This window comes from Neomonachus schauinslandi, chromosome 8, assembly GCF_002201575.2.
Source record: "Neomonachus schauinslandi chromosome 8, ASM220157v2, whole genome shotgun sequence".
Classification (NCBI taxonomy): Eukaryota; Metazoa; Chordata; class Mammalia; order Carnivora; family Phocidae; genus Neomonachus; species Neomonachus schauinslandi.
Genome location: NC_058410.1, coordinates 69,882,402 through 69,900,254, shown reverse-complemented (window position 1 = coordinate 69,900,254; position 17,853 = coordinate 69,882,402). Strand labels below are relative to the sequence as shown.

The 17,853-nt window shown below is 39.1% G+C and overlaps 1 protein-coding gene across 1 annotated transcript; it reads left to right on the top strand.

Annotated features, from left to right (window-relative positions):
• Nucleotides 1-4,719: 4,719 nt before the first annotated feature.
• PM20D2 (peptidase M20 domain containing 2) lies at nucleotides 4,720-15,380 on the top strand. Its single transcript, XM_021693483.1, has 7 exons — nucleotides 4,720-5,224; nucleotides 7,293-7,441; nucleotides 9,775-9,917; nucleotides 11,221-11,375; nucleotides 13,489-13,624; nucleotides 14,692-14,799; nucleotides 15,027-15,380. Exons 1-7 carry the CDS (start codon nucleotides 4,769-4,771, stop codon nucleotides 15,176-15,178), a joined length of 1,299 nt encoding a protein of 432 aa, XP_021549158.1. The 5' UTR covers nucleotides 4,720-4,768; the 3' UTR covers nucleotides 15,179-15,380.
• The last annotated feature ends 2,473 nt before the right edge of the window (nucleotides 15,381-17,853 follow it).

The following is a 17,853-nucleotide window of genomic DNA, read 5'->3' as shown; positions in this document are numbered from 1 at the left end:
ATAAAAATTCGGGGTGCCTGGGTGGCTCAGTTGGTTAAGTGACTGCCGTCGGCTCAGGTCATGATCCCGGAGTCCCAGGATCGAGTCCCACATCACCAGGGAGTCTGCTTCTCCCTCTGACCCTCCCCCCTCTCATTCTCTCTCTCATTCTCTCTCTCAAATAAATAAATAAAACCTTAAAAAAAAAATTCTCTCCCTTTTTCTGCACCATAACCTTAGGAGAGAAGTCTTCTCATCCAGCACAAGCCAGGCCACATCTCCCAGTTTTGGAGTACATAAGCCCTAGGGAATCGGGGCAAAGGAGAAGCCTCCTCCAAGAACCTCACTGTTCTCATTTCCAGGAGCCGTCATGGTCAGCAGAACAGCTAATCTCACTGCCAGGAGAGATGGAAGCCAAAGGGAGCCTCAAATGACTGTGTACCAGGACGTTCTGGGCTCTGAAATAGCTGCCTTTACCTCATGGGCCACTTGAAGAAATCTATACAGAACTTAAAAATAAGTTGTAATAGAGCCTTACCCAACAGAAGCAAGATTCTGCCAGACACTTTTGCTTCTTCCCTTTGTTTTTGTTTTCCAGAGTTTCTTCCTCAGTTTCATTTTTTTCCCTCCCTAGTCACTCACTCCCTGGATAGTTTAATTCTCCTCTGGATATAACCATTACGCATAGTAGATAGGCAGAAATGCACTTTCCTTAGTGCTATTGCTGGTCTCTTGAGTGGGGGCTTCCACCTCCTCTTGACTTGTCTAACCCACATCCATCAGCTCGCCCCTCATGCTCACATTGCCCCTATTTTGTTTAATGACTTCACCATCCACATACCTATTCACACTACAGACCTCAGTCATCTTTCTTCCTTCTCTCTATCATGCCCCCCTTCCCCCAAACACATTCAATCAGGCCCCAAGTACTGTCACTTCTGCCTGTAGAATGTTTCTGGAATCCTGGGACTTCACAGGAACCGGTTAGCTTGTCTCAGACCAAAGTCGGTTTCCAACTTACTTTCCATGTGATCATCAATTATTCTTCCAGAACAAAAATCCCGTTTTAACTCTCTCCTGCTTCATAACATCCAGTAGTTACCCATTGTCTGGATAAAGATTTCTTTCTTTTTTTTTTTTTTTAAGATTTTATTTATTTATTTGACAGAGGGAGACACAGCGAGAGAGGGAACACAAGCAGGGGGAGTGGGACAGGGAGAAGCAGGCCTCCCGCAGAGCAGGAGCCCGATGTTCGGCTCTATCCCAGGGCCCTGGGATCATGACCTGAGCCAAAGGCAGACGCTCAACAACTAAGCCACCCAGGCGCCCCAAGGTTTATTTCTTTAACGATGTGTACACGATTCCTCTGGGTTCCTTCACCTTCAATCAAAATTCACCTTTCTGCTGAATTCTTAGCTCGCTGCTTTCTCTCAAAATGACAGCCAGTTTTTCCAACATCTTAGCCCAGAAGTGATTTCTTAATATGCTGTCTAGTTCGAGTTGCATATTTATATCAACTAGAGAGTCCTCTGAAGATGACTGTAAGTATTTGAGGTGGGGGAGCACGGAGAGGGGGTTAGGGCAATGTTGTGAACAAGGAACATCCTAGAGCAGCACTGTAGTTTGCTTACTCGGCATGCTGCCCATGGTAGCCCCAAACCACCCAGGGCCACGGTTTGGTTCCAGAGAAGAATGTTCAGATTCCAAATATTGTTAAAATGAAAAGGTAGTCGGCAAGAATCCTATGCACTTTTGGAACTAATTCCTTTTTTTTAAATATTTTTTAAGTTTTTACTCTAAGTTTTATCTATTTTCTGGTAAAATATCTGCACTCTCTCTATGGATGAAATCATTTTAGCACCTTCTATTCCTTTTCCCTCCAGCACTACTGGGGAAGATACACCTTCAACAAATTATCATCATTTATTCAACAAAAGGGTACAAAGCACCATGAGCAAGAAATATAGGGTGCCCACAAAAGAAACCCAACATAAGGACACCTGGGTGGCTCAGTCGGTTAAGCATCTGCCTTTGGCTCAGGTCATGATCCCGGGGTCCTGGGATCGAGTTCTGCATCGGGCTCCCTGCTCCGCGGGGAGCCCGCTTCTCCATCTGCCTCTGCCTATCTCTCTCTCTGTCTCTCATGAATAAATAAATAAAATCTTAAAAAAAAAAAAAGAAACCCAACATATACAGCATGTGTGTGCACACAAACGGAACAGAACTGGAAATGAATCTATCTTTCCTCTGCCTCAAGTGACAGCTTTGTTAATTCATGACAAACCATATAAATAGCTTCTATTTAGAATTTATATGTATGCCTTTTCTACTGCTGTTTATAGCCGTCTGGTAAGAACGAGCAAACATGGGTTCTACTTATGTCAACAGGCAAAGTTCCTACAGTATAGTTATTCAAAGTAAGTGATTTTTAATGGGTTCTGATGTAAATAGACAAGCTACAGATGCATTTATGAATTTGGATGTCTGCTTACATAAACAATAAAGCATTGTGGCTGAAAGCAGATCACTGGGAGCTAGACTGGCTTCTGTCCCATCCTGGGTCCACTATTTACTAGCTTTATAGATGCAGTCATCTTGGACACTGCATCTATAAAGATAAATAATGACATTAGCAACCTCATAGGTTGTCATGAGGATTAAATAAGTTAATACATGGAAAGCACCCGGCACATGTTAAGTGCTTACCACGGGGTAAGTGTTCTACAAATGTCCCCTGTTGGTTTTGCTCACATAAAGCAATAATACTGTATTTCATAGATAAAGGTGGGATTTTTGTCAGAAGTATAGCAGGGCCTGATATACTAAGTATAGATAAGGGGGTCCAGGAATTTAATACCACATTTGTTACCTTCAGGATTGAGATTTAGTTAGCGTGTTAAGGAGAATGATAGTATTTTCCGAGCTCAAATATGACATTTACTCTGGTATTGTTAGCATATGAAATAGTTACAACAGTAGTAGAGAGTCTTCATGTATGCAGCTTCCCTTAGACTTATTTTTGAAAAGTACATTTCTCTAAAATAAATAGATTAAATCTTTAAAAAACACATTTTTCTAATTATTTGAATATATTATGTCCCATTTAACCTAATTGTGACAAATTAAGGGAAGGAAGCTGAGCTGAGGGAAGCTTTCACTATGTGAAACACGTTAGAATATCATCAACAAAAGTTTTTTTTTTTTTTCTTCTTCAGACTTTGTGCTTCATTCTGGAGGAAAACAAGAGTATGGCATCTTGAATTTCTTCACTGGGTAATTTAAAACCCAGTTATATTGTGCACAGCAGCTGCACACATCATGTTACTTGAGTTCAGCATCAATTAGTTACAAATGAAACTGGTCATATGTTCTCTTTCATAGGTGTTACTATTCAAATCAAACACCCAAGTCAACAAAATGGTATGAATATTTACAACCATAAATCTTTTTATTAACTCTTTAGTTTGGGCTTTAAAAAAAGAACCCTCATTTTCTTTCTTTCTTTCTTTCTTTCTTTCTTTTATTTATTTATTTGACAGAGAGAGACACAGCGAGAGAGGGAACACAAGCAGGGGGAGTGGGGGAGGGAGAGGCAGGCTTCTCAAAGAGCAGGGAGCCCTATGCAGGGCTCGATCCCAGGACCCCGAGACCATGACCTGAGCCGAAGGCAGACGCTTAACCATCTGAGCCACCCAGGGCCCCCCCCCAAAAATCCCTCATTTTAAATTCTTAGTTCTACTCTACTCAAATAGATTATAATAGCTAATAGCTGATACATATCCAGTCCTTACTATATCCCAGGTGCTGTTCTAGACACTAGTGTCACTCTAAAGAGAAAACTATAGAGTAGTTGCAGCTTTTAGATAATACAGCAACCTCAAGGAGAAGACAGTGAGGGCAGTACTGAAACAAATAATACATTATACGTTTAAAAAAAAAGAAGATAGCAGGAAGGGAAAAATGAAAGGGGGGAAATCAGAGGGGGAGACGGACCATGAGAGACTATGGACTCTGAGAAACAAACTGAGGGTTCTAGAGGGGAGGGGGTTGGGGGGTTGGGTTAGCCCGGTGATGGGTATTTAAAGAGGGCACGTACTGAATGGAGCACTGGATGTTACACGCAAACAATGAATCATGAACACTACATCAAAAACTAATGATGTAATGTATGGTGATTAACATAACAAATTTTTTTTAAAAAGAGTATGGAGTCTATAGACCACTGTTCTTGTATACCATTTTTAAACTGACATCTAGTTTTATGAACTAAAAACCTTGTATAATTTTTTTATTACTATTCTAGAAAGGAGAGTGGCGTTTTTCAAGGACTATGTTCCACTTGGTCTGTGTCTGATGCCAATTAACCAATAAAACCGTCCTCATTCTGCTGCTGTGGGAAATAAGCAACAGCAGAAAAGTAATGACTTTAAAGCATAATTCAGTTGTAAGCACAGCCAAGGAGACGGAAGAGAGACGAGTCCCTCAACAGCACTACGTCCCAGCGCTCTCCCCTAGGGGCGCTTGCCAGCTTCCCCTCCCCCACTCCCCTCCTCCCGCGGACTGGAGCATTTGCCGGGAGCAGAAGGGGCGGACCCTGTACCGGGCGAGGAGCTGGAGGCGGGTCCCCGGGGCTCGGGGGCGGTGCTCCCGGGAGTCGCGGAGCCGACCTCTGGGTCCCCAGCGGGTGCTCGCGAACGCCGGAGCGTGCACGGAAGCGGTGAGCAGCTAGGAGGGAGCAGCCGAGCGGGCAGTCTAGCGGAGTGCTGGCAGGTCACTGGCTGTGCGCACGATGAGACCCGGAGAGGAGCGGCCCGTGGAGGGGGGCGCCTGTGCCGGCGTCTCCGAGCTGGAGCTGCTGAAGCTGCGCGCCGCGGAGCGCATTGACAAGGCGGCCGAGCGGCTGGGGGCCCTGAGCCGCGCGATCTGGAGCGAGCCCGAGCTGGCCTACGAGGAGCACCGGGCCCACGGCGTGATGACACGCTTCTTCGAGTGCGAGCCTCCGGCCGCCTCGTGGTCAGTGCAGCCGCACTACCACCTGGCCACGGCCTTCCGCGCCGAGTGGGGGCCGCCGGGGGTCGGCGCGGCGCCGCGCCCCCTGCAGCTGGGCTTCCTCTGCGAGTACGACGCGCTGCCCGGCATCGGGCACGCCTGCGGCCACAACCTGATCGCCGAGGTCGGGGCGGCGGCCGCGCTGGGCGTGAAGGGGGCCCTGGAGAGCCTCCCCGGGCCGCCTCCGCCGGTGAAGGTGAGGTGGGGCCTTGGCTCGGGACTTCCATCGCCTGCCCAGGCCGGGCGGGACCCGGGGATCGCAGGACCCGGCGCTTCCCGTGCGAGTCCGCTCCCCTCGGGGTCCCGGCCTCGCCTTTGCCAGAAGACAGAACCCCTGGATAAAAGCCTGTAGTTCACGAGTTCCCGGCCCAGCGACATTTTTCAGATTTTTCGTTTTCTCTTACGTAGTTGTAAACGATTGAGTAGACTCCCTAAGGAAAGAACTTAGAACCGAGCCTGGGTTTCGCTGTGATTTATTTTTGGTAACAGAGGTAACCGCAATTTGCTGACAAGGTTGTGCAATCTCTGGAAGAAGTAGTTATTGTAGGGAAACCTATAGTCCCTCGTTACGAGGCTCCAAAACCTCTTTTGTTTGTGGCAGTCATAGGAGCTGTTGTGATTCGAATCATTGGTGTTTGGATAGGAAATTTGCAGTCATTAGAACTACCAAACCTCCCCACAAAAAGTGGGGGAAGTGAATGAACATTTACTGCATAGGTGAATTCATCCTTAAATTTTAGTATTTCATGATTTTAAGAAATTTCTCCTTCTTTAAGTGGGGGAAATGCCGTTTATGTTTGTTATAGGGCAAGTGTAATCTCGTGTTGCTGTGTTTTTTCAGATGGTATATCCTTCGTTCTGTGAACTAAGATACATTCGTCTCCATTCGGCTTAAGGGCAAGACCGAGGTTTTCTCTCATATTCTGTAGCCCATTTTTTTCCAATGTCAGTAACTTTTCTTTTAACAGTTACATCTTTTGTGGCTTAGCCTCTTGTAGCTGCCTTCTCTTTTCTGCTTCTGGGGGCTTGATTTTGCATCTGGGTAGGTTTTTGTTTTGTTGGGGGGTGGTGTCCTTTGCCATTGCACGAAACACTGGAGATGCTTAACTTCAGCCAAGTTTATGAAAGATTCAGGGAAGTCAGCAAAATTTAACTTGAGAAGTCATCAGATTTAAGGAGTCAAGGGCTCAGAGTAAAAAGTAGGTTAATGTAAGAGTTTGAGTGGTTTCTAGACTTCCAAAGAAGGTTCAACTTCGGGAAATGTACACTTTTGAAGGGTACTGCATAGTTTTAGCAAGGTTATCTTTCCTCTCTGAAAATGGAATTTATGTTGATTCCCTTAAGGAGCCAAGCCTTTTCCCAACCTGTTTCATTGTATTCCTATACATGATCTTGAAAGTGTATTGGTTGTTTATAGATCATTTTTCTTTGTTTTTAAAAATTGAAGAAGTTAAGCTTAAATATCAAAGTAAAATGTATATTCTGTAAAGTTCTCTCTTGTTTAATTAGGTGTTTGGTGACCAGTAAGTCTGCCTGGTTGAACTGATGGAATCGAATTAGTAAGTTTGTGTAATAGTCGGCTGTTTCTAACTGTGGCGTTAAGGTTTATTTAATGCTCTTCCTAAAAGTTTAATGAGTTAAGACCTTCTAATGAGGTATCTCAGTAAGGAACCAGAGTTCAGGCCTGAGGATCAGGACATCTGATCCCTGCTTTGCCTAGAGACTTGTTTTGTGTCCTGTGACTTCACCCCTTGCCTCCAAACCACCATCCCTGAAAAGATGACACACATGGCTCACCTACCTCACAGGGTTGTTGTGGGGATAACTAGTAAGTAACTGGAAAATTCTTTACCAGTAGAGTGCTTATGAGTAGTTATATATGTTACTAAGAGACTTAGTCAAGAAGAAGCTTTAAGAAACAAGTCCTAAGGAATTTGGAGGAGCTCAGTAAATAGAATTTATCTTTTTTTCATCTCTGCCATTAATTATATAAAATTGAGTTACAAAATGAAGCTTCCTGTTGTAGCTTTAGTGCATATGTGTCACCGAATTGGTATAATAGTGTAAATTAAAATTTGTGGTTAATTTAGCACCATAGGTTTATGCCCCCTGCATTATTGAAGTGTCAGAGAACAAAACCTCTCTCCACATAGTTTAAGGACTTTAATGTAGGTTGTGAATACATATGCAAGGGAACCTGTTTGATATTTTCCTCCGAGGATTTTTTGTTGTTGTTTTGCTCTGATACAGGTATCTCCTTCTAGGTAATTGTCCTGGGAACCCCTGCAGAAGAAGATGGTGGTGGCAAAATTGATTTAATTGAAGCAGGGGCTTTTAAAAATCTTGATGTTGTTTTTATGGCCCACCCATCCCAAGAGAATGCTGCTTATCTACCTGATGTGGCTGAACATGAGTGAGTAATCAAGTTGAAATAAGCCCCTTCGTGGAAAACAGACTATTAAAATATTTACATGTCCTAACTGGAGACTAAATCTCCATATTTATACATTTAAAAAATAAATTGAAAAATGATGATGTGATGCCTTACTTGATTTCCTTTGAATAACATTTGGTAAGCCTCTTCTAGTTGAGATTTAATATGGTGTTCATAATTAGACTATTAAAACAGTGCCTTTAGCAAACAAATGTTGACATATATTCTACTTTTTAAAAAAGATTTATTTATTTATTTATTTATTTGAGAGAGAGAGAGAGAGCACAAGCAGGAAGGGCCAGAGGGAGAGGGAGAAAGAATCCGAAGCAGACTCCACACTGAGCAGAAAGCCCGCGGTGGGGCTCAATCCTGCAACTGTGAGATCATGACTGGAGCCAAAACCAAGAATCTGACACTTAACAGACCAAGCCACCCAGGCGTCCTAACACATATTCTACTTTTTTTTAAAAGGATTTTATTTATTTATTTGAGAGAGAGAGAACGAGCGGTGGGGAGGGACAGAGGGAGAGAGAGAGAGAGAGAAGCAGACTCTCCACTGAGCAGGGAGCTGATGCGGGCCTCCATCCCAGGACCTGGAGATCATGACCCGAGCCAAAGGCATATGCTTAACCATCAGAGCCACCCAGGCACCCCCACGTACTCTACTTTAAATTGAGCAAGCTGTTTTCTGGAAAATATCTACCCTTTAATATGGGGTTGTCCTTGCAACTGAATAGATTTGTAAGAGGCAGCTTTATTAGACTTGGGAAGAAAACACACTTCTCTACTTGATTGTAATCTGAGTTCTTTGCGAAGATGGTAAATTATATTTCTGAGAGAGGATACAGAAACTAACTAGCTGTGGATTTTAGTGGAATTTGTCAGTATATACTTTTCTGATTTGTCTGATGCTGACATTTTACTTCTTTTTTTTTAATATATTGTTGGTCTGGCTTTTGCTTTCGAAGATGAAAGAATATGTCTTAAAAATTATTCCATGTCAGTTTGTTTAAAATATGTTTTGTTTTTGTTTTTTTAATTTTTATTTTTTATATTTTTATTTAAATTCAGTTAGCCAACATACAGTACATCATTAGTTTTTGATGTAGTGTTCGATGATTCATTAGTTGCATATAACAACCGGTGCTCATCGTAAAATATGTTTTTTAAAATACGTGCTAAATATGCTAAAATACTAATGTTGGTATAAAATGACCATTAACATTTCTTTTCCTGTAGTTTATTGTACTTTAATTGTACATAGATTTGGGCCCTGGGAGAAATGGTGCTAGAGCCATTTTCATAAAGACTGTCCTTTTCCATTTTATATTTATCACCAGTTTTGTTAAAATTCCAGTTTCAATATAACAGTGATAAGATATATATCAAGGAAATAACAAGTATCCAACAAAATCTTAAAAATGTGTTTGGATGCTTTCACTTGTTTTTCTTTTGCTAACAGAATGTTTTGAATTTGTCAAGAAATACGAGCATACCAAGGACTCTTGAATCTAGTCCATTAAAAAAAAAATAAGTCTAGAGTAGCTTTTTAATAATTTAAATGTGGATACTATTAGTTAGGCTTAAAAAGTGTTGTCTAAGCAAGTCGTGTTTATAAATAAACTATTTCATATGCAATCCTTTCCTTAAACCTTATTTTTTTTATTGTATCTGAGTAGTTAGATTGATATGAGAACTGTTTGGAAGTAGAACAACAATAATTGATAAAATTTTGAGATACTAGTGACACAGGTGTTTTGGAACACTAATAAAATATTAGGAACAACGGACAATGCTAGAGTATCTTACAATATTGTGAGTATAATCTGCTATTCAGAGGCTGTCTTAATGCATTTCAAATTGTCACCTATTGCGGTTTTCCTTTACCTTCTCCCACCCTTAAGACAGAATCATCTGAGTTTTGCAGACCTTTGATATGAAGTTATCACAATGCAATGTAGGAGGAGACAGGAGCCAACTGTTTTGTAATTCCAGCACCTAACACAGAATTGCATGTTTGTTTGACTTGAGTCGTATACAGATTTAATTCGCACAGGAGGTCGACTGAGCAAAGTTGTCTTTTTCTCTCTCTTTTGGGGAATGCCATCTTTGTGTCAGTCACTGTGTTACATAACAGTAAACTGTAACTAAGGTACTTAATTTGTTACATTATTTCTACAAATGATTTGCGAATAAAAATTCCAGCAGTCTGAATTAATTCTGAATACTTGTTGGGTAATTCTAATTACAGTACCTGGATTTTCTTTAGTGATTTTGAAAAGAGTAATTCCAAATGATGTTTGATTTCCTAGCGTGACTGTGAAATACTACGGAAAAGCATCTCATGCTGCTGCATATCCCTGGGAAGGAGTAAATGCATTAGATGCTGCTGTCCTGGCTTACAACAATCTGTCCGTGTTGAGACAGCAAATGAAACCAACCTGGAGAGTTCATGGTACGAATGTCAGATATTTTGTGTAATAGACGGTGCTTAATATATTTCAGTGCAAGGTAATTAGTGCTTGAGTTTTAAAAATTGGAAACATTTTACGCACTTCATGTGAATATTCCAAACTTTTTAAACATTTTCAGAAATTCATGTGACAGAATACTAGGATGTTTGTATATGTTGGGTAAGAAGACAATTAAGAGAATTTATGCGTAAATGGAATGGTCATTTTGAGTATTAGAAATAATGGTTTTACGTAAGGACATACATGCTTTCTGTGGGTATTTGAAAGTTGAATCTTGATTTTCCAGTTATCCTCACTGTCTTTTAATGGTAGCAAATCATTTCCTCAATTTAAAAACAGTTAGGGTTACTGGTTTTATTTTTTCAAGTGCTGTTAATCCTGAGTAACATCTTTTTAAGTTATGCGTATCACCTTAATGTAATGACAGTATCACCTTAATGTAACGATAAATTATGCGTTACCTTAATGTAACGACAGTATCTTGAAGGTACCAATTTATTTTTTAGTTTATTTTCTCATGATAAGGGATATTGTTACACTTTAATATCTGTTCTTTACCTGATTTTGTTACAGGCTGAAATTAGTTTATAGTGGTACGTTTACCAATTTTCTTAGTTTTTTTTTTAAGAGAAATATGTAGAAATAATATTTTTGAAAGCAGGTCATATAAATTTAGATTTTGTATATCTATTTTAGTTATTACTCTGAATGGCTAAATCTTCCTTCTCAGTGTAGTTCCAAATAAACGCATTTGTTTTGACAGTTAATAGTGCTTAGTGATCTTTGACCTGCATTGGTTTCTTGCTGGTATAAAAATTATGTTCCCATAATTTAAATGCCATTTAAAATATTCATTGGATTCTGGAAGTATGAGGGTAATTACAGAACCTTACACCATTTTTTCCCCCCTTAGGTCAAAAGTTTTTCAAAATGTACAACTGTAGTGAAGCCTACTGAAATAAACGTCTCTTTCAGAAGGCTGGATAATTATAAAAGTTTTTTAACAGTTTCTTTATAGTCATGCAACATAATTTCTTAACATTATATAAATTCCTTAGAATAAAGTACATATAGACAATTTTTTTTCCTATTAGCTAAAAAGTATTACCCTATGTATAGAAACTTTTGTACAACACATCAAAATCTTTGATTGGTATATCTGTGAAGCTAGTAAATTTAAATTGTTTTTCTTCATGTACATACTGGCTGAAAACTTTATAGGTGTATTTTAACCTAAAGAAATGGTCTCCAAGCTGAATTTCAGTAATTTGGTTCTTTTTATAGGCATAATAAAAAGTGGTGGTGTAAAACCCAATATCATTCCCTCTTATTCTGAATTAATCTATTACTTCCGTGCACCCTCAATGAAAGAACTTCCAGTTTTGACCAAAAAGGCAGAAGATTGCTTCAGAGCTGCAGCTTTGGCTACTGGGTGTACAGTAAGAACTTTTAAGAGTTAATCTAAGTTATAATCAGAAGTATATATGTGGGCTGGGGTTGTTTAGTTAGAATATTACCAAGTTAGATTAGAACCTGGGGCGCCTGGGTGGCTCAGTTGGTTAAGCATCAGACTCTTGATTTCAGCTCAGGTCATAATCTCAGGGTCGTGAGTGACATTGAGCTCCACGGGGCTCTGCATTCAGCACAGCATCTGCTTGAGATTCTCTCTGCCCCTCCCCTACCCCACAGGTGCACACGCACATGAGCTCTCCCTCTCTAAAATGAATAAGTAAGTTTTTTTTTTTAAGTTAGATTAGAACCTACCTTGCTCCTTTATCATTTGGCAGTGTTTTGAATATGTAAAATCAATTGACTGAACAGGTGATGTGCAGGTCTTTAATTCTTACTTATTTTACTCAGTGCCCACATAGGGAGGACTACAGTCCTCTTATTACACTGTTCTTGGAATAACTCTTCATAGGGCTGAACTAGAATCCCTGCTTTTTTGCAAGTTATAACCTTCCTTATTGGCAGTTATGTTTTCAGAATTACTCAGTATAGTTCCCATAAAGGGAACTTTATGGCAAAATCAACGAAAGCTATTTTTGGTGAAGTTATAGGTATGTGCAGTAATGATATAAATACTTACGGCTTGCTGGAAAGTTTGTTCATTTGAACCATAAAATCAGTGACATCTATAGCAGTCATACAGGGCATCCAGTGTAATGCGAATATTACATATTCTTGCCCTGGGAGGAGCTTGTAGTCCAGTTGGAGAGTCAAGATCTGGATTGGTGCTAATTTTGTAACTTTTGGAAACATTATTACTATCTTATTATTATTTCATATGTTTAGGCCTCCATTTTCTCTTGAAAAATGGAGATAATATAATCTATCTTAGGATTCTTGTGAGAATTAAATGAGGTGTTTGTTAAGAGTTAGGGCCTCGCTCTCATCCTTACTCCCTTACTTGTTTCTGCTCTCATTAGACTGGAGATGTATGACTTACTCAGAGAGTGAATGGTGTCTCACAGTAGCAGTGATTCTCGGGCAGTATAAATGTCCAGAGAGGAAAAAATTGTTAATTTTATATAATAATATAAAAATTATATTTTAAATATTTAAATTAATGTATTATAAAATAATAAATTTTATATTTAATAATATATTATAAGTTAATATTTAAATATAAATTAAATTATATTAAATGTAATATAATTACTTATATTTTTAATATATTGGCTGATTTGTAATATATGACCAGGTGGTCATTATTTCTAACTTAGATGTTGGCTAAGAATAGAAGAAATGTCCACCCTGCCATTTTATAATTGGCTTTTACTAGTGTTATTGACATTACCTTTCATTTGAGGAACTGTTACCCATTTGGATTTAATCAAAACAAAATCTGTAAATCCTCTTAACTGGCCACCTATAAACTGCTTGTAAATCTTCATATACTGAAATACTGAAATTAATAAGTGAGGACTCAGGGGCGCCTGGCTGGCTCAGTCGGTAGAGCATGCAACTCTTGATCTCGGGGTTGTGAGTTTGAGCCCCACGTTGGCTGTAGAGATTACTTTTAAAATATAAATAAATAAATAATAAGTGACGACCGTAGTCAACCCTTCTTCGTTGTGAACCTCCTATCTTTCTCTCAGGGTACCTTTAAAGCTTTCGGACCAAGCAGTGGTGTCAGTGTTGGCTTGTATTTTGGGTATGAGTAAAGCTTAATTTTTTCTTTTAGAGGCTACAGCCTAGGGCTCAGTGTTCCTCAGTGTCTGGTTTTTGGACCACCTGCATCAGAATTACGTGGGGGTGCTGGTTTACATGGAGATTCCTGGGTTTCCCTGTACCCTATTGAAGTTACTAAAGTTGAGACTCACTGGCCATTAGAGCAAGGTGACATTGTGTGGTTTGGTACATATATCACATTAGGAGATAGGGTCCTAGGGAAGTCTCATTATAGAAAATACATATTTTTTAAAGGTAAAATATTTGAGAGAGTTTATATCTGGAAGGGAAAGTGTGCCCTTAAACCTCTTGCTGGTTTAAAAATTAGATAGTGAATGAGTTTTTTATTTCAAAATTTGTTTTATAATTTCTTATTAGGTAGAAATTAAAGGTGGAGCACATGATTATTACAATGTTCTTCCCAATAAGAGCCTCTGGAAAGCTTATATTGAAAACGGAAAAAAACTTGGAATAGAATTTATTTCAGAAGATGCAATGTTGAATGGCTCTTCAGGTAATTAGGTTCCTTCATATATACTATATTGTGCTGTTTGGGGAAGGAAAATATCATCTTTGGTTAAATGGTTTTGTTTAGCAGCTTTGGAGGTGGGGGTATTGCTCTTGTTTTTGATAATATTTTTCACAAACTTAATGGTTAGGGGAAAGAAACTAATGAACTCTTCAGTGAATGTAAAGTGTTAAGTGAGCAGATTTGTTTTTAGAAATAGCCAGCATACTTTTTCCTTTGTATTCTAAATATTTCTGGTGTTTAAATTTGCTTAGTTCTAATTTTTAAGTAAGCTACTTAAAGGAGAACTAGAATTTTAATTCATTCTCAGTCATCAGTAGACAGGCTAGCAAGTTATAAGGGGGCATTCCAGTTTTTGAGGTGTGACTATTACGGTTGTTTACTAGTAGTTGTTTAGTAAGCAACTATTAGAATTTAAATAGTTATAAGTGTATTGAGGGTTCTTTTAGATTTTGTTCCTTTTAAAAGCATCATTACTAATATGTTTGCATGTTAGAGTGTTCTCCCAAAATATAATAATAGATGTTGACAAGGTGGACTCAAAAGGAGTTGGCCGTAGAAATGGGATGTTAATGTCATTTATTGAGATAAGGAGTTCAGGAGAAAGCAGGTTGGGGTATGGTATGTTGGTATATATTATTAGTATGTTAAGTTTAAGGTGCTTATAGGACTTTTAAGGGTAGCTATTCAGTAGCCTATTGAATCCAGAACCCCCAAAAGATGTCTAGGTTGGAGATATAGAAGATGTCAATATCTGAAAGGTGATTGAAAACACAGGAGTTTTTGAGGTCGCTCAAGTACACAGAGAAGATGCCCAAAGATGACTCCCTAGGGATTACCAGCACTTAGGAGACAGGCAGAGGAAGTCATTTAGAGGAGACAGAAAGCCAGACAGTCAGGAGAGAGTCAAGTCATGGAAGCCAAAGGAGTAGAGAATTTCTAGAAGGAAAGGAGTGGTAAATCATGTCAGGTGCTGTAGAGATTGGATAAGTATGGTCTGGTGTTCATTGGACTAGCAATTAGAAATTCATGGATTGTTGTGCCTTTCCAAGGATCTACTGATTTTGGAAATGTTACTTTTGTGGTTCCTGGGATTCATCCATATTTTTACATTGGATCTGATGCCTTAAATCATACAGAACAATATACGGAAGCTGCAGGTAAGTGTTCTTAGAAGTGAACGTGTTGGCATATGTTCTCTTTTTGTGGTTATAGCTGCCCATGTAATTTAGCCTATTGTTATTTCATTATCTAACATGACCTCAGAAAATACTGTATTGTGGTGGGCATTTGGAGAGGCAGTTTGGTATCGAGTGCTAACCTGAAAACAGTTCAGTAATTTATAATAAATATGGAGGTTTCTTCATTTATTTTCTCCACCTTTTAGGATCACAGGAAGCTCAGTTCTACACTTTACGTACCGCCAAAGCTTTGGCAATGACTGCATTGGATGTTATTTTTAAACCAGAGTTGTTACAGAGAATCAAAGAGGACTTTAAATTGAAACTTCAAGAAGAGTTTTTAAATACAGTAGAATAAAAGGAAGATCTAGGAGCCACTTATGGATCATTAAGAAGTAATAGTTTTTTTCTTTAATCTTTTTTAATGATGGAGAAAGGCATCCTTAATTTTTAGTCTTAAGGGAGTCAAGTTCCTCTTACCTGAAAAATGAGGACATGATGTGGCAAAAACACATGACCTCAGGGGCATCTGGCTGGCTCAGTCAGTAGAGCACGTGACTCTTGATCTCGGGGTCATGAGTTTGAACCCCATGTTGGGCGGAGAGTTTACTTTAAAAAAATTAATTTAATAAATAAAATGAAAATTTTCACAAATCTGTGTTTGATGCAATTGTGATCTTTTAGGAGCTGATATGTGATGGCATTTCTTTCTTTTTTTTTTTTTTAAGATTTTATTTTTAAGTTATCTCTACACTCAACGTGGGGCTCGAACTCAACCCCGTGAGATCACAGTCGCGCACTCCACCAACTGAGCCGGCCAGGCTCCACTGTGATGGCATTTCTTAAACAACTTGGATGATGCATGGTTTATCAGTGATAATATTTTATAAATGTTAATTATTTTAATTAATATTATTGATTAATAATATTAATTATTTAATTGTTGTATAAGTGTATTTTAAAAGATGCAAGGGATTTCAAACTTTATATTCAGAATTGACCCATGAAAGATTTTTTCTTTTTTGATATAAGGTGGTGAAATAGTTTAAAATTCAAGTGCTAAATTTAGGGAAGGTTCATTTTGAATATCTGACTATATCTGTTTTGGTTTAGAGAATCTTTTCATTGATAATAAAAGCAGGTTTTAATCAGAAATGCTGTGGGAAACAACTAGAAACTCAGGTACAAAGAATAAGAAAAAAAAATTTTTTTAATTAACTCTGAGAAGTGGCATTAAAGTGCTATTCCTAATTCCATATTTCTGTAATAGGACAAAATATAGACGGGTTAGACTCATTTCTGTGAAGTGTTTGCTTGGTAGCCCAGTGTGTTCTAGAGGGACTTAATGAGAAAGGAGCAAAGTCTATTTGCTTTGAATATTAATGTCATATAACTGGTCACCTCTACCCAGCAGCCCTATTCAGGCTTTGACTCAGAAGCCATCCTGTCCAGTTTACTGAATTTAGGAGACAGAATTCTAAGCCTCCTCAAGCCCCATGCTATCTCAATACTAGTTTAAAAGTATTGTAAGTTTTTCTTGGTTCTGAGTGTGAATTTCTTGAACATGATAAAAGAATGTGAAAAAAAAAGTATCTGGTAAAGCAAATACTTTAAGCTGTGAATATAGTAAGGCTCTAGTATACTTCATTTTAAAGGGAGTCCTCAAATTTGAGTGTATTCCAAAAATGGAAGGTAAAAGAGAGACAAGTGTTTGGTCTCTCTGCTCCAAGCAGGTCACTCAGGGCCCCTGAGCCTTGAGCTCCCCATTTGGAAAGTTAGATCGCTCATCCTTACAGTCCTTTGAACCTCTAATTCCTATTCTATCTGAAATTATTTAAAGTTGAAAAAAAGAGGAGAGTTAGTAGTTGAGAATTGCTTTTCTTCTATATCAAGGGGGACTACAAGCTATGGCCTCATTTGGCAAGCACCCGATTTTATATGGCTAGCATGCGAAAAATAATCTTTACATTTTTAAAGAGTCATAGAAAAAAAATATATATCAGAGACCAAGATCAGGTCATGTGACTAGTAAAACTTAAAATATTTACAGTCCAGCCCTTTATTTTAAAAAAATTTGCCAGTCTCTGTGCTGTATAACAGTAAAATAAAATCGGTCCTTCTTTGACTCACATCATGTAATCAGATCTTCTCCTAGGATAAACCTGCAAGCCAACTGAAAACTCAGAGAAAGGGGTTTAGCTGGCAGGGCCCTGGTGTTGACCGTTGCAGTGCATCGGCGGTTTGTCCTCGTCAGGCGTTCTGGTACCTTCAGCAGTTTGTTTCTTTTAGCATTTACTTCACTGTGAGCCACAGCTCTCCTGATGCCTCAGTCTGTCCTCTATGCAAGCCAGTTTTACAGCTCTTCACATCAGCCGTGAGATCTGGCTCTCCTGTGACACACCTTGTCTGATTATTTGTAATCTCAAAGAGCCATGGTTGGTATATATTTTACAAACCCGAGAGGGATCAGCAGAGGCTTCCGGCGGAGAATTGGAATATGTCCAAGATCGCCAGTTTCTATAAACGGAATTAGTTTCCTCATTATCAACTTAATAAATGTCTGAACTGCAGGTTTTAAATTCCTTATAGAAGTCTCGCGCTCAGGGGCGCCTGGGTGGCTCAGTCGTTAAGCGTCTGCCTTCGGCTCAGGTCATGATCCCAGGGTCCCGGGATCCAGTCCCACATAGGGCTCCCTGCTCGGCGAGAAGCCTGCTTCCCCCTCTCCCACTCCCCCTGCTTGTGTTCCCTCTCTCGCCGTGTCTCTCTCTCAAATAAATAAAATCTTTAAAAAAAAAAAAGGTCCCGCGCTCTAAGGAACATGGTTCTATTTTCTAAAGCCTCGATAACATTCTATAGAACAGTGATTGTTAACAGGTAACTGACACACTAATAATATTCTCCTGTTTTTTTGTGAAGTGTCACAAGTTCATTGTTATTCATACAAAGCGTTTGTGTTTTGTTTGCGATTGATTTACTTTTTAAAGACGAATTAGAGAAAATTTCAGGTTAGCATTCCATTGTTACTGACTCACT